At 49.6% G+C, this 24,034-nt stretch overlaps 1 protein-coding gene across 2 annotated transcripts in view; it reads right to left on the bottom strand.

The window, feature by feature from the left end:
* DOCK2 (dedicator of cytokinesis 2) overlaps nucleotides 1-24,034 on the bottom strand; it is a 395,036-nt gene that overhangs the window by 313,355 nt on the left and 57,647 nt on the right. For both annotated transcript variants that reach the window (XM_066273230.1, XM_066273231.1), the window contains exons 15-22: nucleotides 18,688-18,786; nucleotides 16,844-16,916; nucleotides 16,632-16,735; nucleotides 14,258-14,441; nucleotides 14,022-14,119; nucleotides 11,633-11,722; nucleotides 9,749-9,849; nucleotides 8,583-8,717 (exon numbers count right to left, since the gene is read on the bottom strand). In XM_066273230.1, the coding sequence (XP_066129327.1) occupies nucleotides 8,583-8,717; nucleotides 9,749-9,849; nucleotides 11,633-11,722; nucleotides 14,022-14,119; nucleotides 14,258-14,441; nucleotides 16,632-16,735; nucleotides 16,844-16,916; nucleotides 18,688-18,786 (884 nt within the window). The remainder of the gene's footprint in view (nucleotides 1-8,582; nucleotides 8,718-9,748; nucleotides 9,850-11,632; nucleotides 11,723-14,021; nucleotides 14,120-14,257; nucleotides 14,442-16,631; nucleotides 16,736-16,843; nucleotides 16,917-18,687; nucleotides 18,787-24,034) is intronic.

The following is a 24,034-nucleotide window of genomic DNA, read 5'->3' as shown; positions in this document are numbered from 1 at the left end:
CAGGGGTTTCCAAACGGCTCCTAGGACAAGACCATTTTAACCACGATTCTCAATAGATTCTTACTTATATAGAAATTACACTCGTGAACTATTGTGATTATAAGTCAGATGTTGATAGAGTTCAATTTCTTCATCTTGGACAAAAATCAAGACATTGTCATATTTTTACCTGACCCCAGTGGATTAATCTGTACACCTGCTGAGGTATTTACTCTGCGCTCTGAGGACAGAGGGTAGCATCTACGCCAGGGGTCCCCAAACTTTTTACACAGGGGGCCAGTTTACTGTCCCTCAGACCGTTGGAGGGCCGGACTATAAAAAAAACTATGAACAAATCCCCATGCACACTGCACATATCTTATTTTAAAGTAAAAAAACAAAACAGGAACAAATACAATATTTAAAATAAATAACAAGTAAATTTAAATCAACAAACTGACCAGTACTTCAGTGGGAACTATGGTCCTGCTTTTGGCTAATGAGATGGTCAATGTCCAGGTCCATGTTTGTCACTGCCAGCCCTAACAAGTGATAGGACGCGCTTCCGGAGCCGTGACGCATACGTCCCGCGTCACCGAAAGTAGTACTGTACGTGAGCGACACCGTACTTTACTCCCTCTCACTGACCACCAATGAAAGAGGTGCCCCTTCCGGAAGTGTGGAGGGCCGGATAAATGGTCTCAGGGGGCCGCATGTGGCCCGCGGGCCGTAGTTTGGGGACCCCTGATCTACGCCAATATCCCCAGCAGAGAGGGCGAGCCCAAGCCCTCGGCCTGGCATTCAAGGCGTTTCTTGGTCTCGCTGGAACCCGTGTCTTCAGGCGCACCATCCCGCTCCTCCGCTGGCAGAGCCTCGCCCACCGGCCGCTCCTCGCCACAGCCGGGCGCCTCGTGATGGGCACGGGGTGGCACACAACAACCCGGGCTTGGATGTCACATCTCTCCCTGCCAACGTCTGGCTGTGTGACCTAGAGTCACTTTCTGTACCTTTCTGGTACAGCCTCAACGTCCCCTGCTGTAAAATGAGCATACCAACACCCGTACTTGGCAGAGTTGTCATGAGTATAAAGTGAGGGAAAGTGGAAAGTGATCAGTGGACCCTCAGAGTAGCAGGAGTGATTGGAATTCTTTTTCACACGTTGTTCCCTTGATTTACAATGGAATTACGTCCCAATAAACCATCCTAAACTGAAAAATATCACTATTCGAAAATGCGTTCCATACACCTACCTTAACCAAACATCACAACTCAGCCTAGCTGGCCGTAAATGTGCCTAGAGCACTTCCATTAGCCTACAGATGGACAAAGGTCATTGAGCACAATGGGAACACTGCAGAGCACCCTTTGTTTACCCTGGTGGTCACGGGGCTGACCCTGCCACTGCCCAGCAGCTCCAGGGAGTGTCGTACAACGTGTCACTAGCCTGGGAGAAGATCAAAATCCAAGGTATGGTTTCCACTGAATGTGCAAAGTTCAAAAACTGTCAGTCAAGCATTGTGAGTAGGGAACCATCTGCACTTGGGTTTTGTGGTTCTCTTTTCTCTCATGGGTAGGCTTCTTACATACCTTCCAATGTCTGGGTTAAAATACCACCTCCTCTGAGATGAATTGCCAGTCCTCCCTGGCAGAGTTTGTCCCTTACACCGCTCCGCCCCCTGGGGACCGGGTAGCAGCCTCCGCTGAGCCATACCGCTGACCACTGCTGGTTCCCGGGAGCTGGAGGTCGATTGCTGGTCGGCACTCCGTCTTCCTCACCAGACTGTTGCTACTGGAGGAAGTCTGACAAGAATTTCAGAGTTCCCAGCACTTAAACCAAGTCCCTAGCACAAAAGAGGTGCCCAATAAAACTTGATCAACATTTCCATATGCAAAGGGAAAAGAGGACTGCTTAAAAAACGCACGCATAGGCAGATTTCATGTTATAAAAAGGGCAGCCGAACAAACCGCAAAGCGCTCGAGGCTGTGAGCTCCCCCACTGCACTGTAGCAACTCGTAAAACAGAGAAGAAATTAAAGGGAAGTGACTGTTTGACAACATCCTTTGATGACAGTTTACTCTTCCATCCTGATCGGATGCCAAGTTAATGTTTTCATAAAATAATTCCATTAACTGCAATTGTTCAGCTCACCGAGCCATTACTGTCATCAGAAAGTGAAATTGTATTCAAAACCGAAAACAGAGGCTTACATAGGAATCAAGGATATTAACATGCAAACAAATTATATGCAGGAGAAACAGGAATAGCACCGTGGCTGGCATTCTAGCCCAGGCTCGGCGTAAACAAATGATTATATTTTAATATTTAGTCATACATGAGCAACGAAAACAAAATCATGCTGGCAAGGACCTTCGAGTTACAGTCATATTTGTTTAAAAAGGCAGAGGCTTATGCAGTTCCTCCAGCTGCAGGCGACACTGAGCATGCTCGTGCTTTATTCAGACCATCTTGCCAGCTAACGTATTCATGACCTGGAGGATATACTAGCATATACTATTTACAGAAGAGGGAACTGAACCAGTGGCCGGGCGAGGGGGAGGCTGGGAGTGGGCAGAAGAAAGCGAGAGGCAAGATGAAAAGGCAGAGGTGAGCACCGGAGAGCATCAGATCACCTGGTGCTGAAGGCAATTAGGGAAAGGGCACTGACTCCTGGCCCTGGGAAGCGTGCCAGGCTGGGGCTGTCCGTGTGGGGACTGAGCCGTGTTCCCGAGCTGCCTGGGCTCACGGAGCTGCAGCCCCAGCGCAGGCAGGTGGCACTGCGCAGGCGCGCTGGCCAGCCGTCCGGGTCCCAGGTGAGGGGCGGGGGGTAGGACCACACCTGGCGCTGCTGCAGTTCCCCGCAGGATGCTGAGTGCGGTTCTCTTGCCCCGGCCAGTGACTCTTTCCCAAGGGGTGTGAGCTCACCTGGGCTGGCCCGTTGTGAGCTTTCTGTTCCCCACCTCACGGGGGAGGACACGGGGACAGAGTCCCGGATGCCTGGAGAGCTCCGCGGGAAGGTGGGATGCCTTTCCTGACAACTCCTCCAAACTGTCGTTTTCTTGGCTGAAACCCTTCTGTGCCCGGGGATGACAGCACAGGAGGCCATGCAGCCTTGTGCCTCTCAGCTGCCCTGACAGCATCCAGGGTCTCTCTCAAGACAGCTCCTCCTTCACACTCCACACAGACAGCCCGGGAAAAGTGGGGTTCTGAAGCTGGGTAATCAGATGAGTGGGATGTGAAGCCTCGCCCTGCTGATTCTTAGCTAAGTGACCCCAGAGCTCGACTCGGGGCCTCAGCTTCCTCTCTGTGAGAGGGGGACAGAGGCGGTGCCCCACTGCACGTGGAATGGATGCCACGTGCTCCGCATGCTGCTCTCGGGGCTTGGAGCACAGCATGCAAGAGACCCCTGTCCCCCTGGAGCCGACAGTCGGCCAAGCAGGGCGAGGGCATGAACAAACACATGACTGACTGTTACACCTCATGTTATTGTGTGTTCAGTTCTAGGGGGAGGAAGGTCAGACAGAAGCAGAGTGAAGGGGTGGACTCAGAAGTGCCAGGGGCGGGGCCTGCATTGTAGGTGGGGCCTTGAGGGAGACATCTGAGCAGAGGAGTGAGCAAGCAGCTCTCTGGGGAAGGATGCACAAGCCCCAGGTCAGGAGTCTGAGCCACAGCCCACATGTGGCTACACCGAGGGAGGGAGGAGGAGTCGCAGGAGGCGATGTCAGGACGTGAGAGTCTCCACAGAATTTTCACGAAGACTGATGAGAGGCACTTGACTGATATATATATGAGGGCTATTGTAGGCATGCCTGTGTTACATAGGAGAAAATTGAGCTTTAAGCCAAGTAAATAATTTGCCCAAGGTCATAAACATTAGTAAGTAGGGTGGTAGAATTCAAACCCAAGTAGCTGAGCTCTGGAGATGGCGCCTTTGACCACTGAGCAGCCTGCCCCTCATAGCCAAGGGGGTGGGGACGAGGGCGGAGGAGTTGGCGGATGGCAGGGCAACCCTAGGAGACTGGGATTACATAGAGGAGGAGGAGGAAGCAAGAACTAACATAAGCAGGTCTGCACAGAGCAGAAGGAATGGTGCAGAAGACAGGCAGAACGAGCAGGGATCGGAGAGGTGGGCACACGGCCGCGGGAGGTCCCCACGGGTGGGGGGGCTAAGCACACACTCAGGGCTGTGGAGGCAGCAGATACAGCAGGGCCCACCCAGTGGAACAATAACAGATCAACATGAACTCACGGGGCCATAAAAGTCCCTGCTTTGTGGGCCTCAAAAAGCAGACACCTGGTCAAGGTGTCTCTTCCTCTTAAAAATAAACAGGAGGAGATGTTTAGGATAGCGTGATGAATCAAGACACTAGAACTTCCTCTTCCTAACATATAATAAATCCGAGGTGTTGAAACAGGCACCCTGCTGTCTCTCCTGGTGAAAACGTGATAACAGGTAACGTTTATTGTGTCTGTGGAATAAGCACTGGAAACCACATGGAGAACTTTGTACATGAAAATCTCCTTTCATTTTCAAAACACAAAGAGCTGGTTTATCCCCATTTTTGGAAGAGAAAACTGGGAGGCTGGGCCACTCACTTTGCAAGCCAGGCACTTACGGGGACAGTAATGTGACCCCCTCTGAGGTCTGTCTGATATGGACACTGACCATCACTGAGCCAACAGTGAGCAGGGCAGCACTAACCACTATCCCACACTGCCTCCTGGCCCCTAACCTCCGGCAGCATGAGGATTTGCGAGAAATGCAGACGGCGGGAGCATATCCCACGGCAGCCCCGTGCGCTGGATCGTCTCTCTTAGAGCGACCCTCACAGGGCGCTGTCATCTCATTCCTCCGGCCCGGCCTGGCCCGGGCAGCTGGTTAGTGTGCATCATGCAGATGAGCAAAGCGCGGGCAGCTCCGGACTCTGAGTAATTCCACAGCTCCGGAACCTTGGGGATCAGCTCAGCTGGCTGTCTGAGCTTTAGGATCAAAGGAGGTTTGTGAAGAAGAGCAGAGCCTGGAAGATAATCATTTCAGCTCTTTCTGGATGTGCCTCACTGTGCTCGCTCCATCTCCCCCAGGGGCTCAGCCATTCTAGAAAAGCCTAGTAGAAGCTGGTCCTATTTATGGCCACCCAACCGCTTCTGGAGACATGTCATACAAGTTCGGAGTCTCTCGTATTTCAGAGCCTGCCTTCCTAGGGCAGAAGCTCGAATTGACCCTGCCAGCTTCCATCGCAGCTACAGCGCAGTGGGGTACCCAGAGACCCAGCCCGGACTGGGACTCAGGAGCTGGTGACACAAGAAGAGGGGACAGGCTATGGGATAGAAATGAATAATTATAAAAAATATTCCCATCCTTTCTCTTCCTCCCTTACTCAACTACATGCTGCACAGCAGTCCGGGAAAATCTGAGCCCCCACGCGTTTGTGCACGGTGTGCCCCCCCCATGACAAGGGAATAGCTAAAGGGAGCAGGATCAGCTGCAGTTATGCACATGAGGAAAGAGAACAAAGGGATGATGGGAAACAAACACAATACCAGACACAATAAGCCCCCGAAGCAATCATTATATTACAATTTTCCACCAGCTGGCTCAGAAACCGCAAAGCGTCGAACTTTCTGTTTTCTGGCTGCCTCAGTGAAGTGTCCTTCGAGTACAGGGAAAATAAGCCCATCGCTACCCAGCGTCCTTGAGGATGCACTGGGGAGCAAACCCTGCTGAAGACCCGAAAATGAGCAAGGCACAGAAGACGCGCCTTCCCTCAGACCCTCCCTGCAGCCCGGCCCACACCTATGTGCTTGAGAAATGAGTTGAGCTTAGGTCTCTCCTGACCTGTGGTGGCGCAGTGGATAAAGCGTCAACCTGGAACGCTGAGGTTGCCGGTTCAAAGCCCTGGGCTTGCCTGAGCTGGGTTTGCCTGGTCAAGGCACATATGGGAGTTGATGCTCTCTGCTTCCCTCCCCTTCTCTTTCTCTCTCTCTCTCTTGCTCTCCCTCCTCTCTAAAATAAATACAGTGTGTCTGTAAAAGACATGGTGCACTTTTGACCGGTCACAGGAGAGCAACAAAAGACGATAGAAATGTGAAATCGGCACCAAATAAAAGGAAAACCCTCCCAGTTTCTGTAGGATGATGTGGCAGCATGTGCGCATTAGCAGATGATGACGTAACACCGTGTATACAGTGGAGCAGCCCACGGCCATGCCAGTCGAGATGTGGACGGTACAGAGAAAAGTTCAGTATGTTCTGTGGCTTGCTAAATTCAAATCCGTGACCAAAGTGCACCGTGAATATCGACACGTTTATAACAAAGCACCACCACATAGGAATAACATTACTCGGTGGGATAAGCAGTTGAAGGAAACCGGCAGTTTGGTGGAGAAACCCCGTTCTGGTAGGCCATCAGTCAGTGACGAGTCTGTAGAGGCTATACGGGATAGCTACCTAAGGAGCCCTAAAAAATCTGTGCGTGAGCCCACATCGAACTGCACTGAATAGGTATGAAACTGGGAGAGTTTTCCTTTTATTTGGTGCAGATTTCACATTTCTATCATCTTTTGTTGCTTTCCTGTGACAGGTCAAAAGTGCACCACGACTTTACGGACACACTGTAGATTGACTCTCAATTACCTTGGAGACCTCTCCTCCCACTGCCTGCCTTCTCTTAGCCTCCAAGTGGACTTCGCCCAGCAGGCAGTTTTGAGTGTCAATGAAGTTTTGCATGTTCTCCTGGGGATACAGTACGGACTAACACATCAGCCCACTGCTGAAGAAGCCAACAGTCACTGTGAGAGCCAGCGGCACTGACTGTATACAGTACATGAAGACCTAGGGGCTCTGCATGACGCCATGCCTGAGGCAGAGAAGAAGAAAGCAAATGTACCAATGCTCTGCTCTCACGGACAGAAGAGACCAAAACTAAGAGGGGGAAGACAGGGAAGGAGGGAGAGAGAGGGAGAGCAGGAGGAAGCGAGGGAGGAAACGAAGGACGATAACATTAACACACCGAAAGGAAAGATAGGGGCAGAAGACATGTTAGATGAAAAGAATATCTTCTTGTTGCAGACTGAAGATCTCACTTGCAAAATAAAAGAAGATAGCCTTCCCTATTATTCTGGAATGACAACGTTCGAATCCTTGAGCTCCTCCAAGAAACTCCACCCTTAGAAAGACCCACAGTTGTCTTCTACTTGGTTTTCAAATAACTGACAAGCATCTCTCCAACTTAGAAGAATACCCCTAAGAGTTTAATACACACTGTCTGCCTTGACTGACAAACATATATTTCATTTTTGGAATAACCTGGAAGGCATTTGTTTTGTAACACAGTGTGGATCACTCATCTCTTTTTATTTATCACCGGAAATCTCAACATGTTCTAGGAGAATCCCAAATGATCACCGGTTTCAGATGACTGGCGGAGTATGAAGCCATTGTAGCCCACCCATCATCATGGACGAATTGATGAGTACAGACTTCTGCTTCCTTTTGTCCAACAAAACAGCTGTACATCAGAAGTGGCTGAGCCAACCCATGGCTCCAGAGGTGCACATGTGACCACCGCTATGCAATCTGCATATTTATTCCACTGATCGCATTGTTTAAGACCTTAGTACATGACCCAACACAGTCATTGGTATAGGATTTTGCTGGAACAACAAGGAACCCAGGGTTGCCTAAACTAATGCAACAGAAACCTGAGGTTTCAAATGGAAACCTCTTTGGAAAATTTGCCTTAAAAGGCAACCAGCAAAAGTAAAGCAGAGGCCAAACCCAGGGAGACAGAGACTACCCCCATGACATTAAGCACCTGGATCCAGCCAATCTACCCCTTGGGTTTTTCAATAATGTAAACTATAATAAAGTCCTATTTCTCTGTAAGTCAGTTTGAGTTAAGCATTCTTTATCTGCACCAGTAAAAATCTGGACATTACATTCCCAGTATGTTTTTTCTTATCTCCTATTACACACAACCAACCTAATCATACACATTACCAACCCCCAACCTAACTTTGCCTTGCTAGCCAGGAATATAAATAGTTCTTCTGCAGGTTGCATTTGAATGCCTCCATCTCTAAAGCCCTTTAAAAGGGCAGCTAACCTCTGTGATATTGACTTTGAGCCATGATATCTTTTGGGTAGTCTAGCATGTCAGCTTACCTTTTGGCCACTGGGATCTCAAGGACAGACAGGTCAACTGCAAATACCAACCCATTTGTCATGTACAACCTCTAAGAGCAGAATAAATATCAAGCTCTATGAGTTCTGCTTTCTCCACCCCCATGGAATATAGATTCCTAGAGAGTTTTCACCATATCTCAAATTAAATGAAGAAGAATGTTAGACCAAACGCTGAAACCACAAATCATTGTTCATCGGAGGAAGCATAACTCTACAACATGTTAACATTTCTTCTTTTCCCAAATAAACTTACAAGGAACAATTATTATCTGTTCAGGGATCTCTTAAGTTGGATTTTGTAAGTTGTTTTTGATTGACGGCTGGTTATAATTTTCTAAGAGTTTCTCCAATGGTGCAAATACCGTTGTATCCCCAAGGAACTGCAGAGCTAATCAATCACTCTTACATAACAAGTACTCACTGTGAAAATAATGTCCTCGACCGAACAATGAACTTGAACACATATTCCAAAGCTTTCAGCGTCCTGAGGATTGGCTCACATTGCTCCCCTCTGCTGGAGGTATCCAAGTAAGTCTTCAGCACCGTCATCAGTTTCCTGAACAAGGGATTGCATTTTCAAAACACGTCTCTTCCCCACCCTCAGCATGGTGATTACTTTGGTCAGTAAAATTACAAGGCTTTCAATCAAAGGCTAAAAGGTGGTTGGTGGTATAGTCAAGCTCATTCACTCATTTACAACCATAAAAATAACTCTGTTTAAAAATTATATTTAAATACAGAGAGTGAATAATGATTTCCTGCCTGTGAAATGCCAGCAAAGAAAAAAAAACTGGGGAGGAAGAAAAATCTTTCGACTAGGAGAACTAGTCGCAATCAGAATGCAATTGGGATTGATGGTGGTGATAATGTCTTTTTCCAGCTTTTTCTTCCAACTGAAAACGTTCTCGTAATATTACGGGATTCCACGGCTTAGACGCGCTCCTTGTTTCTTCATTCCCGGCAAGGCAGACTTCAAACAACTGGACCTCCTTGCAAGGCTCCTTCACAAACTAGCCTCCACCAACCTTCCCACCATCCTCTCCCATCTCTGACCCACAGTTTCCTGTACCCGAGCGACTGTGAGCTCCTTGGCAGGTGCACCGTCTTCTCTCTACCAGGGGTCCCCAAACTTTTTACACAGGGGGCCAGTTCACTGTCCCTCAGTCCGTTGGAGGGCCGCCACATACAGTGCTCCTCTCACTGACCACCAATGAAAGAGGTACCCCTTCCGGAAGTGCGGCGGGGGCCGTATAAATGGCCTCAGGGGGCCGCATGTGGCCCACGGGCCATAGTTTGGGGACGCCTGCTAGCCTTTGAATCCCAGTGTTGCTCACAGGTAGCTGCTCAATAATGATAGCTGAATAAATGAATGAATGAATGGACACTTCCATGTACTGCTGCCACCACTGAGTATTCATCTCAACCTACGGGCTTGCATATTTCTATTTAATCCAAATAACCAAGGCACAGAATAGATTTTTTCAGAAAAGGGAGAACTCATGTAAGCTAGTGGCGAAAGGAAAATACTTGAGTTTCTCATGCCCTGGGCGTCCTGGCGGGGCAAGCAGGAGGTGCGCAGTTACTCACTTGTAAGCTAAGGTAGCACTGAAATGCTGTTGAATGTAAGCCTCCAGAACGGTGTTGAAATGCTGGAACTTCCGGTCAGCAATGAGTCCTATTATATAGATCTGAGGAAGAGGCAAGGAATCAGTGTTTGGAGGACAGACCCAGGGCAGGAAGCCATATGCACATGGCATAACTGAATGCCAATCAAAATTTTTACCCAGGAATTAGCTCACTGATATATATCTTCAATCCTTTTCATTAACAGAATGTCTCTCCTAAAAAGTGTTTCACATAATACACTCCAGCCTGACCAGGCAATGGCACAGTGGATAGAGCGTCGGACTGGGACTTAGAGGACGCAGGTTCAAAACCCCAAGGTTGCTGGCTTGAGCGTGGGCTCATCTAGTTTGAGCAAGGCTCACCAGTTTGAGCCCAAGGTCACTGGCTTGAGCAAGGGGTCAGTCACTCAGTCTGCTGTAGCCCCCTGGTCAAGGCACATAAGAGAAAGCAATCAATGAACAACTAAGGTGCCGTAGCAAAGAATTGATGCTTCTCATCTCTCTCCCTTCCTGTCTGTCTGTCCCTATCTGTCCCCCTTTCTGTCTCTATTTCTGTCACAAAGATAAATAAATAAATAAATACATACATATACAATACATACCGTAATTTTTGCTCTATAAGACGCACTCCCCCCCCAATGGAGGGGGAAATGTGCATCTTATGGAGCAAAAAATACAGTATTTTATTAAATATTTTAACACACCATTTGGTTCAGAATATTTTTTTCCTTATTTTCCTCTTTAAAACCCTAGGTGTGTCTTATGGTCAGGTGTGTCTTATGGAGTGAAAAATACAGTAAATACACTCCAGAGCATTACAAGATTGAAGGGGTTCATGGTCAGATAAGTTTGAGACATTTCAGGTTACTGTGAGACTGGCTTCTTTATTTCAAGACTTCTCAGCGTCTTGAATACACCTACGTGCATCGTGACTCCCCAAGAGGGTCATGCAATGTTCTGCACTTTCCTAAGTGGTTGAATCAAAAAATCTTTTTCTCAGGAAGCATCTTTCCTTGAGGCTGGCTCTCCAGGAGACCCTCTTGGGAAGCACCAGACTAAGTCACAGTTGTCTTCAAGAAACCTCTTCAGAAATGTAAATGTCACTGACACATTAACACTTTCTTGGTCACTGATATTCTACAGCAAAAGTTCCTTGTGTTTATTTTGACATGACACTGAAAAAAAAAAACATAAGTTGGGACAGTGAGAGAAGAAAGAGACCACTTGGGGAGAGACAGATCTGGGTGGCGCGCAACTGTAAAAAGGTTTGGGGTGGGCAGACGAAAGGTAAGGACTCCACTGGAGTTGGGCACTAAGAGGGAGGAGAAGGAGGAAGAGAAGGGAGGAGGAAGGAGGAGGAAGGAGGAGGAAGGAGGAGGAAGGAGAAGGAGAGGAAGGAAAGAAAGGAGAGAAGGACTAAAGAAGGAGTAGGAGGAGGAGGAAGATGAGGAGGAGAAGGAAAAGGAGGAGGAGGAGGAAGAAGGAGGAGGAGGAGAAGGAGTTTTAGGACACCTTTTGGGTCCTCCACAACCTGGCCAGAGACTAGCTCCTGGCATCCCTGGAAAGCCAAAGTGTTTATTCACAATAGCCAGCTTCATGGATTTTTAACCAGCGCTGATCTGACATCAACACTTAAGATTCCCCTTTCACCCACTCTGCCCATGCATTTAAGTGAACTCCAACCTAATGAGAGGGAACAGCAGTTCATTCATTGGTCTGGTAGCCCAACATTATAATTCCTGAAAAAGACTTGTGAAAGGGGCCACAAGGGCCATAAGTTCTCAGGGTTCTCTCAGTAAGACACACATTAATGTCTAATGTCAGAAACCTCTGTCCCCTCTCTTACCAAAGCATCAAAGACGAGGATGTCGTACTCATTACTCTGTGAGTGCTCCATCATGATGTTGAAGAGGGCATCCAGAGTGTCTTGGAGAAACTGGACAAAATAATGAAGGTCACATTAAGAAAACGTGCAGGTGACCCAGGAACCCACGTCTCAATCTATACCCAAGAGAATAAGAGCACATATCCACCATGTGCCATGGTCAAGGGGTCTGACTTTGCAAGAAGCAGAACTTAGAGCACCCTCATTGTCCACCAACAGCACAGTGGGCCTAACCAGGTGGTGGGCACAGTGGATAGAGCGTCGGACTGGGACGTAGAGGACCCAGGTTTGAAACCTCAAGGTTGCCAGTTTGAGCGCGGGCTCATCTGGTTTGAACAAGGCTCATTAGCTTGAGGCCAAGGTCACTGGCTTGAGCAAGGGTCACTCGGTCTGTTGTAGCTCCCGGTCAAGGCACATATGAGAAAGTAATGAATGAACAACTAGGGTGCCGCAACGAACAATTAATGCTTCCATCTCTCCCTTCCTGTCTGTCTGTCCCTCTTTCTGTCTTTGTCACAAAACAAAACAAAAAAATAAAACAGCACAATGGATGAATATATGGCTGCATTTTCACACTGCAGAAAAAGCCACAGTGATAAAAAATAGCAAACTAGTTCTATACACAACAACAAGGTTGGTCCTCGTGAGCACTGTGTGCAGTAAGTTCAGTCAGACACAAAAGTGTATATTCTTCAGTACCCTGCCTTTAAGAGACTCAAGAACAGGCAAAACCCCATCAATGATGATGGCGGTCAGCTTAGTGGTCACCCCCACGTATATGTTATTGACTGAGAAGGGTATTGCAATGCTGAAATGTTCTGTATATTTACCTAGGTAATGGGCACATGAGTGTGTATGTGTGTAAAAATACAGGGTGTGGCCTGACCTGTGGTGGCGCAGTGGATAAAGCGTCAACCTGGAAATGCTGAGGTTGCCGGTTCAAAACCCTGGGCTTGCCTAGTCAAGGCACATACGGGAGTTGATGTTTCCTGCTCCTCCCCCCTTCTCTCTCTCTCTCTCTCACTCTCTCTCCTTTCTATAATGAATAAATAAAATCTTTTAAAAAAAATACAGGGTGTGGCAAAAATAGTTTTAGAGTTGTTCATATGGAAAATAGCACAATAATTAACAAATAATATTATAAGAACAAATTTTCACACACTCATAATTGTAAACCTACTGTTGCCAGACCCTGTACATTGAACTGTACTTTTAAAATAAGTGCTCTGTCGTATTTTACTGTATATATTGCACGTTGATCGCAAGCTTTTTTAAATAAGAAAAAATAATGCAAAAAGGAGACAATGGAATTGGCTCCCAGATGTTTTCCCTAAGCTGCTCCAAGGTGATAGACCTTCTGAAGGGATGGATGTTTGGGCAAGTTCTCTGTCATGGCTGAGCCAGGGAGGTGGGTTGATAATGCACATTTCACGCACGGATCTGGAAATGTGGCCATTTTTCCTCCATGTATGAGCAATTAACTAAAATGTGATACTCCTCCCTCCTAAGGGTGGGTCAGTATTTCCCATCGTCCCTCAGAACACAGAGCTACCGTATAAAAATGAGTCATCTCGGAGCTTCTAGCTGTGCCACGATCCTGATGGAAACGAGATCACCTGGACCTCTGGGAAACAGCTGTCCCACTTCACAGTGATGGAGAGGAGGGCTGCTTTCACTAGATCTGAGCTGCAGACACTGCATTCTTCACCGCCACGCGGACATGACAGCACAGCTGATATCTGCATTGTTGTCTTCTGCTTTCACTTAAACTGTGAGCCTGGGTGTCTTTCTCTTTCTCATGTTTAATGCATAATGCTCTCTCCAAGTAGTGAAAACCCCCTAAGAATACATTTTTCTTTCTAACATTGAGGTGTACTTGGTACTAAGAGATATTACTACAATAGCAATTTGTAACAACAAAAATAATAGTTGCCTTCTAATGAACTTGGTGTATGTTATATGTTTTAGCTCAATTATTGGGTCCTCTGTAAGAGACTGTGGTGAGTAATTTTTAAAATATCATCACCTTGAATGCTCTCAATCACCCTGAGAAATATGTCACATTCATAGTAGTATCACATAGAGTAGGGAAGCAGGTGAACTGGGCACTACACCCATACTGATGTATTTCCAGAAAATAAGCATAACCATACTTTTCTGCAGCTTGGTATTCAGTCTCATTGAAACAAATCACCTCCGTCCCCAGATTTCCCAGTAACAGTTTCTCATGGCAACGTGGCACACTGTGTCCCACCGTCGGAGAAGAAGTTGTGCCATCTCCTTCAACACTTCCCTTCCTCCCGAAACCATTCGTGACTCAAAGCTCTGTCACGGGTGGATGGATACTGACCTTCACCACTTCCTCTCCATCCACAATCTTCAGTTTCTCTAAATTCTCCTGTAGTAGCTGAGGCTTCATACGCCACTTCAGCAAACCCAGCAAGCCCACTGAAACAGAGCCCAGACAAGCAGAGTTAACTGCTATTGGCCCAAACGGTCCGTATCAGGACCTCCTGGGTTTCTGCACACATACCCGCGCCCATGCGCGTGCACACACACACACACAACTCCCAACAGCTCCGTTACCATTCTGGGTGAGCTTTGTGGAGCACACCAGGGTAGAAATGGAGAACACATCCCGGGAGCTGACGGAGAGCCCCCCGACACTGCTGGAGCTTCGACTTAGAGTGGTGCCCTTGTTTTCCACGTGGTGCCGGTAAGAGGGAAGAGTCAGGTAAGCGCTGGCGTCCTCCATCTTCTTGCCGTCCCCCTGGAAACAACACCTGGGTTACCGGCACTTCCCCAAGCCAAGGTATATATGCCCAGCGCGGAGCTTGCAGGGGCCACATTACTCACTGTAAGGTGGGGAGGGTCAGAAATAGTGAGGAACTCATCAGAGAAGTAAGTAATAAACATCAGCTGGGAAGGCAGAGCTGTTTTTTTCCACAAAATAGGCAAGAACCTCAGGTTAACTAACATTCATGGAAAAGGGGTTGTCCGTCAGTTAAAGGCTCTATGGACCACATTAATGGCAAAAGGAAATTGAAGATTACCAGACAGGACATTTTTATTCCCTCTAAACTTTTTTTGAGATCTTAATATACACATGCACCAGCCAGACAAGGAAGCAGCTTAAAGCAGTTAACAGCAAAGGTACCGAGTCTGAGAGTTCCGGGATCTAGACCCTGTCCTGCCATTCACAAATCTGTCATCCTATACATTCCTTGGTCTCTCTATATCCCATTTTCCTCACGATTTAAATGAGGATCAGTCAGATTGCCCACTTCCTAGAAACTTCGAGCAGACGCAGCGGGCAGTAATGCACATAGAGCATTTAGAGTGATCCACCTGTGCGTCCCTCCGCGTGCTGAAATGAAAGATGAGACGTATGCCTTACAAGAGTTAACAGGTACAGCCCTGGCCGGTTGGCTCAGCGGTAGAGCGTCGGCCTGGCATGCGGGGGACCCGGGTTCGATTCCCGGCCAGGGCACATAGGAGAAGCGCCCATTTGCTTCTCCACCCTCCCTCCTTCCTCTCTGTCTCTCTCTTCCCCTCCCGCAGCGAGGCTCCATTGGAGCAAAGATGGCCCGGGCGCTGGGGATGGCTCCTTGGCCTCTGCCCCAGGCGCTAGAGTGGCTCTGGTCACGGCAGAGCGACGCCCCGGAGGGGCAGAGCATCGCCCCCTGGTGGGCAGAGCATCGCCCCCTGGTGGGCAGAGCATCGCCCCCTGGTGGGCGTGCCGGGTGGATCCCGGTCGGGCGCATGCGGGAGTCTGTCTGACTGTCTCTCCCCGTTTCCAGCTTCAGAAAAATACAAAAAAAAAAAAAAAGTTAACAGGTATTGAGCCCTTACTCTGAACCGTATGTGACCCTAAGCGCTTTGGATGCCTTTGTTCGTTTCATTTAAGCCTCCCCACAACTGTCACTGTTGTGGATACAAATATCGTCATTTTACAGATGAGGCGAGGCTTGAGGAAGGTCAGTACACTGACACTGACTGCCCCGGGGCCTCTGCCCCCAGTGAGTTTGCAATCTGCCAGGCGAGCGGCCTTTAAGCCAAGAACTACCTTGTTGTGTCCTAAATGACAAAACGGAGGCGGTGCAGAGGGCGTGGGCGTGGCTTCCGGAAAAGTCAGAGACTCGGGGAAGAGTCCCGTGAGGGGAAAGTCCTGCCGAAGCTGCGTCTGCCACGGGGACCTCAGACCAAACAGCAATTTCAGCCTCCGAGGCTGAGAAAGCCAAGAGCAGGGGCCGGACACCTGTGCCCGCCACCGGGCCTTGCCCCGAGTCGCAGCCGCCACACCGCCTCCCGCCAGGGGCTGGCAGAGGGAAAACGGGAACGCATGCAGACCCGGTCAAGGCAAACACTTTCACTTTTCAAAAACCGCCTGAGCCTCGCGAGGCAAACATAACCATGGTTGACGTCTGTACCCCTTTTGACGCGGCCCTTTCACGGGCGCCGTCTCATTGGCTCTGTAAATATTACCATCGCCACGTAGGAAAAAGGAAACTGAGACTCAGGAAGACATGCGAGATGAGTCCGGATTTGCTCAGCGGCTGGATCAGGACCCTAAATCCTACTATTTGTCCATTAGCTACAGCGAGGCCTCTGCCTGATGCCCCATGCTGGTCCTCTGCACATCCCACCCGGGGTCCTTTCAGAGCTGAGAGCCCTCTCTTTATGTAATAACAGTCTTTCCCGTGTATTGAGTGCTCCGTGTACCCGCCGTGGTCATATTTATATAAACTGTTTTGTGTAGTTCTCAGTAGTTATTCACTGAGGGCTCCTACATGAGGACATGGAGGCCCAGAGAAGTTTAGATTTTGTACAAGGCCACACAGCTGATTCTGGGGCTGGGTAGGGGAGGAGGAGGGTCCCTGTTGCTAACCACCGAGCAATCCTACCATCTCCCCTCTGCTTCCTGCAGCCCCCCTCCGGGAGAAGTTCCAACGTGTGGTACCTTCAGGACAACCAGGTCGTGGTACCCATCCTGCAGCGTGGTCCCATCCTCCTTCATCAGCTTCACGTAGGACATGGCAAAGTTCTTTTCTCCTTTATCTTTGGCTGGAAACGGCATGGCGAGGTCAGGGGAGGGAATGACAGGCGGGGCCCCCCCCGCCCCCCCCTCGCCTTGGGCGCAGCCTCAGAGCCGCCACGTGGTTGGGCACTCACACTCCAGGGACGACCGGTGGCGGAACATGAACCGCAGGTGGATCCTCTGCATGTCTTCAATAGGGACTGCCACCTCCGCAGGCAGAGACCAGAGGTCAGGGGACCATGAGTTACACGCCCCCACCCCCTGCTCCCCACTCCCCCACCCCACCCCCAAACGCAGCCTGGCCATTGAAATGAGAGTGCGACATGCTGATTTATTACCCACCCATTAAGCCTGATGAACTGTAAATAAATTACATAAGAACTAGCTATGAAGAGAAAATAAAGTACCAAATGTAATCCATTTGGCAAATTGCAATTCCAGCCAATGAAAAGAGGTCTGTAAATTATTGTGAGGGGAAAATGAATCTCCCCAAATTGGTATAAAAGCCACATAACTCTAGCACAGGATTGGATGTGCTGCACGCTGCACAATGCACGCTTCCCCGACCCACTCCGGGGGCTCCGGCCACCGCAGCAGAGCTGGGTGGATTCACAGTGGTCATCAGGGGCTATGCTTGAGGAATCTCAGTTACGAAAATGAATAAAAGTGCTGGAATCCGATACTATCTGCGTAAATCCTAGTGTTCACGACCGTCCTTGTTTGCACACATGTCCAGATGCTTTTGTCTCAGAGGACACTGAGCAGAGATAATCACTACTCGGTCACTGCAGTGTCACTGTCCAGTGGGTGGTCTGCTGCACCCCTGGGTGAGAGGCTTTGGGCCTGGCTCTGGGCTGCTGCCCTCCACCCGCCACCTGCAAGCCTGCAGCTCTCTCTGTCATGTGCAATTCTACCTGTGAGAAACCACTCTGATTTTTGAGAGGGACAAGTTCACATGGTACAGATGACTATTAAAATCTAAATGGATGCATACTTGAGGGCACTTCCTGCTCCAGAAATGAAAATTGAGCCTGAAGAGGTCTGTGTGTATGTGTGTGTTTCAGACAGAACAAAAGAACAGAGGACCTCGTGGGCAGCTGCAGCTCAGCCGGTCCCTCCCTGCATGGTGAACGGTTACCATCAGCTATGACCATGACAGGCACTGGCTGTGCTGATGTAACTCCCTGCAATGCCAAGACCTCACGGTCCACGCGGGCGATGCATAATTACACCGACCACAGGACAAGGGCTAACCAAGAGATGTCCCGGGGTGCAAGAGAGCGTCACCCTGGTTCAATAGCTTTCTGACCCCAAAGTTGGGCAGCTCCTCCTTTTGAAGAAAGGGAGGGCAGGGAGACCCACCGGAATCTGTGGGCGTAAGCAAGAACCTCTGAGATTGGAACAGCTATCTCTGAAAAGCAAGTGCTGTGAGCACCTTGAGTTTGGGTTCATAGCACAGGGTAAGTCAAGACTGCTACTAGTGACAAGGCAGAGCCACCGGAAGCTGTGATCAGACCTCACTGTTCACCGAAGTCATCCCAAACTCGGCTTCCAACACACGGCATTGCCTTCTGCTCAGTGTGACACTCTGGTAACGTGAACGTTTGTGATGAATGCCACCTCTGTCTGAGGCTCCCTCCTGATGATAGGTCATCTTCCAGGTGCTATGTGGCCTTTTCTAGCCTCACATTTGTGCTCACAAGCTCTGTCACTGCTCGCAGCAGAGCAGAACGACCCAGTGGCTGGGCCGGGAGCCGTCCGCAAGAGGACCATCTGACGATTCCCCGGTGGCTAGGCCCCGGGCCGGGGAAGGGTGGTCAAGAGAACCAGAATGCTCACCCACTGGGCCACCATCGGCACCGCCCGACATACCACTGGATGCTTGTTGCTTCGGATCTAAGGGAGGTGCCTCAGAGCCCCTAGATACGTGCTTGCTGCTGTTAGTATTAATTATTATCATTATTATTATTATTATTACCTTGACCGTTTCCATCCACCGCGGCTGTTTGACTTGATAGTACACCACTGACCGATATTCGTTCATGGGCTTGTCTCCTGCCCCCACACAAATTGCATTCTGATGCAGGAAAAACAAAGAGAAAATTCAGCAGAACTGCCCTGTATCTGTGCCTGGGTCATTTTGGTCCCCAGGGCTAGGCTGGCCATAGGACCTGGGAAAACCCTGCCTTTCCCAGCCCTTCTACATTACAGATTTATACACGAGTGTCCCCAGCCCTGAGAGTGACAGCTGCTTAACTACAGAAATTCTATTACTCGCATTCTGGAAGCCACTGGAGCGCGCAGGGCTGATGTGGCCGCCGTATTGTAAATGGTAACCGGTCCTGGAATGACTGCATGCTGCCAGTCTTATTAATCCTATTTGTTTCCCGAGTCTGACTGTGCACAAAGTTTACAAACGGGCTCGGATCAGTGAAGCAGCAGCTCCCGCTGATGGATTCCTGACGCCCTCACCCCAAAGAGCCGGTGGGAGCGGGGGCGGGGGAGGGAGGAGCGCGGGCCTCAGACAGACGCACAGGCAGAGGGGGCCGAGGGGGCGGGCCCACAGCTACGGAGCGCCTTCCAGGTTCCAGGCCCGGGCTAAGCTCCGGGTGACGAGCACAAGTCAGGTGTTAAACCCAATATGAGGGCTCACAGATTGGTGGAGGGATAGAGGAGCAGACCAAATCACTAGGCAAAGCAATGTGATGACAGACATGGGTATTTACGACTATGAGGCACAAAGAAGAGATGCTTAAGTTCCAGTTGAGGGCCCAGGGAGGACATTTTAGAGGTGATGACAGTTGGGGATCTTGAAGAAGGCCCCCAAGTAGGCTCTGAGCAGAAATGCGGAAGGACATTCTGAACGGAGTGAGCACAGAACCAGGGCACCTGCAGAGGATGTTTATTCTTCGCCATAAAAATCACCCTCCATGTAACAAGGAATTACCTTCTAATAGAATATGCCAGCCCCTAGTTCTTTGTCTCTTCATTCTAGCTATTTGGCCACCAAAAAATAAAATGATCTGAGCTAGGATTGCCCAGAATGGGCCTAAGTGTGTTTTTAATACCAGACCAGCACATTTTAACCTCAAGTCTGAAAAGACTTGGAGATGTGGGGATTGGTCCTGTAGCTCCAAACCCGAAGATTGCAAAACCATGTGCCTCGGGGCACTTTTTTTACAGAGAGAGATCCCATGCCTCTCGCCAGATTCTATCAGATTCTCTAATAGATCCTTGACACCAACTGCTCCCCCCCCCCCGCCCAAGGTTGAATGACCGATGCCGGCCACATGTGGGCAGGCCGAGACCCCTGGTGTGAACCAAATTAGCCTGCGGGAAGGACAGCCCTGCCCCTCTCGCGGAAGCTCCCTCTTCACGTCTGAGCTACGGGGAAAGAATGAGCTCAGTTGATGATTCAGCAGCCAGATGGAATTTATTTGAAAATAACGATATAGTATCCTTTCAGAGCTTACCTCTTAAAAAAAACCGAAATGGATAAACCAGTGAACTGGAAGTAAGGCAAGGCACACGACTCTCTCCGGGTTTTCACTGGGATGAAGCCTACCAGAACGCCCCAGGCAGCACACCGGCAGCACGCTGCCGAGGTGTTCCTAACCATTCAGGGTGCTTCTGGTCGAGCGTCATGCTATGCCCGTCCCATGCACGACCTCGCTTCTTCCCCATAACCCCCCCTCTGGTGATTCCCGGCATTGTGCCCATCTCACAACTGAGTAAACTGAGGCCCTGAGAGGTTCAGTCACTTGCCCCAAAAGTGGCAGAGCTGGGACTACGTCTCAGACCCTCTACTCTTCGTCCAGTGGTTCCTTCTAGAACAGCCCAGATGCCTTCCTGCCTCCAAAGATGTATATCTAGTGACATTGATGGGCCTAGAGTTTCTGTGAATCCCTTCGAGCTCATAAAATCTGCAAATATGTACATCCATCCCTGGGGAAAGTCCAACTGCTGTAGGGCAGGCAGCTGAATCCCACAAAACCGTCCTGAGGATGAAAACTTCTGACTGCCTCGGGCGAGAGAAAAGACTCAGCGTGGTGCTGAGAAAGGCCCAAGACCCTCAGCGTGGCAGGGGTGAAGTGTACGTCACCACGTGTGTCCGGAGAGCATGGTGATCGGGGACTGGGCCCCGTTTTAGGGAAAATATAAAGATTCGTATCTGTGTCAAGTAAGCCCGATCAGTGGTACTCCTCATTGCCTGCCCCCCGCGGCCCCCAGTTAACAGTTGGGAGCTTCTGGTTGGCTTCAGTTCAGCGGAGCAGGGATCAGGAAGCCTGCAGGCTTTAATGCTGACTTGGGCTTGGCAGACACACTTCAGCAGGAGGAAAGGCAGGCTCGGCACACACGCCCCCGCACCCGAGGCACAAACGACACTACAGGTGTGAACGCGCACTTGGGGAGCCAGGAAGTGTGTTACACGACAAGGCCGCGTCATGGGGAGAGGCCGATCAGCAGCCACGAGACAGGAATCAAGCCTGGAGACCACTCTTACCTTTAGAGCAGCGGTTCTCAACCTGTGGGTCGTGACCCCGGCGGGGTCGCCTAAAGCCATCGGAAAATACATAATGCATAGCAGGTATTTACACTCCAAATCATAACTGTAGCAAAATTACAGTTATGAAGTAGCCACCAAAATTATTTTTTGGTTTGGGGTCACCGCAACATGAGGAACTGTATTGCGGGGTCACGGCATTAGAAAGGTTGAGAACCACTGCTTTAGAGTAAAGATGGTTAACTACAACGAACACCTATTGTGTAGATTTACCTCATTTGATATTCACAAGAGGAAGGTGGCACTGGCTGGTCTCACTGTCAGACACAGCATCTTAGGTACAGAGAGATTACATAACTTGTTCAAGGTCGTCCTGCTAATCTGGGCTGAGCTGGGCTTTGAGCCCGGCTGCCCGGCTCCGGAGGACATCGTCTTAACCACTGTACCACACTGCCCCCCCATGCCCCACCTCTGCCACCGCAAGCTAGCGGGTCTCAGAGCAGCAGAGCGTTCTCAGCCTGGCATCCCAGCCTTTCTGATTCTCTGTGAACTTGCTCCAGGCATCCGCCGTGAGCTGCACGTTTGAAGCCCCATCGATTCCTGTCCGGGGCTTCACTGTGTCGTAGGTCTGCCTTTTTTTTAATGCTATCTTCGTTCCTGTTACAGAGTATTTACTGCATACCAGATGCCTTATTTTGCTTAACCTGCAACCCCATGAGAAAGAGATGCTTGTTTCTCTTTTATAGACAAATAAACTTGCCCAAGATCACACAGCTCATTGGAGAGGCTTGGATTTGAACCCTGTCTGTTCGATCCCAGAGCCCACCCCGTTAGCTACTCTGCTATGGCCCTTCCTGAGCAAGGTCGCCGAGACCCCGGCATGGGCCAAGGACAAATATAACGTCCTCTGTCCCCTGGTCCCGCTTTGCCAAGGGCAGTGTGCCCCTGGAGCCGGAGGAGAAGCCGATATCCCTCAAAGGGGCTGCTCCCACCGGAGCCCATCAGCATCAGGCAGGAGGGTTTCCGTGTTTAAGTGTGCTGCCTGACACTTAATTAGGCAGTAATATTTATTTCTGCGAAGAGAGAAAGGAAAGCCTCCCACAGGCTTCCTCAGCAATTTTCAATAGTCAGTCAACTGAACTCCCCCATAACTTCCCTAATAGATGAAACTGCAAATTATCACCACGACCTACAGTTTCCTCTCCACTCCAGCCCCCGGCGCACCTGCTCGTACACTGGCGTGTGATCAGTGCGCAGGTTCAGCGGGTGGGGTAGGCCTCCAGGCGGGACCCAGGATGGTCCAGGGACGAGAGGAGAGTCCTGCTTTCCTGTTAACTGTTTCCTCTCATTGGCCCTCGGCGAACGCGGAAGGTGAGTGCATCGGTGTTTTTTTTTACAAAATGAAGCCGAGGTTTAGAAGTTTCTCTGACAGGTAGCTGGATAAAAATAACTTCAAAGCCATGGCCTACACATTTGTGAAATGCAAATTCCCTCGCAGAGGAAAACGCTCTGTGCTTCCTTTGCGTTCCTGTGAGCACGGGGTCTCTCACTGCTTTTATTTTTCAGTCAAGTTTCAGAATCCCACAAAAAGAGGACGAGTTGAACGCTCGGATGTTGCTCAACTCTATATTAATTAACGAGGGCCAGTCTTTATCAACAAAAAGGCAATGGTGGGGATTTCGTTAAAATTAAAAAAAAAAAAAAAAAAAAAGCCTGACCTGTGGTGGCACAGTGGATAAAGTGTCGACCTAGAACACTAAGGTCACCGGTTGGAAACCCTGGGCTTGCCAGGTCAAGGCATATACATACGCGAGGAAACTATATAACAAGTTGATGCTTCCCACTACCCCCCCCCCTTATGCTTTCTCTCTCTGTCTTTCTAAAAAAAAAAAAAAAATCAATAATTAAAAAAAATCGTGAATCTCCCCAGAATTTGACAGAATTTGTTATTAGCCTTGCTTAAAGATGAGAAATGGGCCCTGGCCAGTTGGCTCAGTGGTAGAGTGTCGGCCTGGCTGTGGAGGTCCTGGGTTCGATTCCTGGCCAGGGCACACAGGAGAAGTGCCCATCTGCTTCTCCTCCCCTCCCCCTCTCCTTCCTCTCTGTCTCTCTTCCTCTCCCACAGCCAAGGCTCCATTGGAACAAAGATGGCCCGGGTGCTGGGGATGGCTCCATGGCCTCTGCCTCAAGCGCTACAGTGGCTCTGGTCGCAACAGAGCGACGCCCCGGAGGGGCAGAGCATCGCCCGCTGGTGGGCGTGCCGGGTGGATCCCGGTCAGGCGCATGCAGGAGTCTGTCTGACTGCCTCCCTGTTTCTAGCTTCAGGAAAAAAAAAAAAAAAAAAAAAGATGAGAAATGAATTGGATTGGTTTTTAAATGTATAGGCATGATAAGTGGGGAGTTTCAGAGGGCTGGAAACCTGGAATCAAAACTCCCCTCTGCCTTATGCTGAGGTCCTGACCCTGGGAAAGCTGTTTCAGCCAACAGGGGCTGAGACCACACTCATGGGGGTTAACAGCGGTGGTGCCTCACCCTGATCACAGCGCTTGGCATGCTGTGATGTCTGCGTAAGGCTAGTTACTGAGAGCAGCATCTGCCTGTGCCCCCCGCCTCAGGCTGCAGCAGATGACTTAGCAATGCTCCTGCCCCCCTCCTACTGTGCTCTCTGACCACCTAAGAGGAATACTTGCCCACGCAGCTGAAACTTCCTTTGAGTGATTCTCTTGTTTTCGGCTAAGTTTTCCGGAAGGAGAAATTGAGACGCAAAACCCTCCCACACGCTGGACACAACTGCTGACAATCTTACAGGAAATATAAGTAA

Source organism: Saccopteryx bilineata, chromosome 4 (genome assembly GCF_036850765.1).
Source record: "Saccopteryx bilineata isolate mSacBil1 chromosome 4, mSacBil1_pri_phased_curated, whole genome shotgun sequence".
Taxonomy (NCBI): Eukaryota; Metazoa; Chordata; class Mammalia; order Chiroptera; family Emballonuridae; genus Saccopteryx; species Saccopteryx bilineata.
The sequence above is the reverse complement of the archived record's forward strand: the minus strand, read 5'-3'. Positions and strand labels throughout refer to the sequence as shown.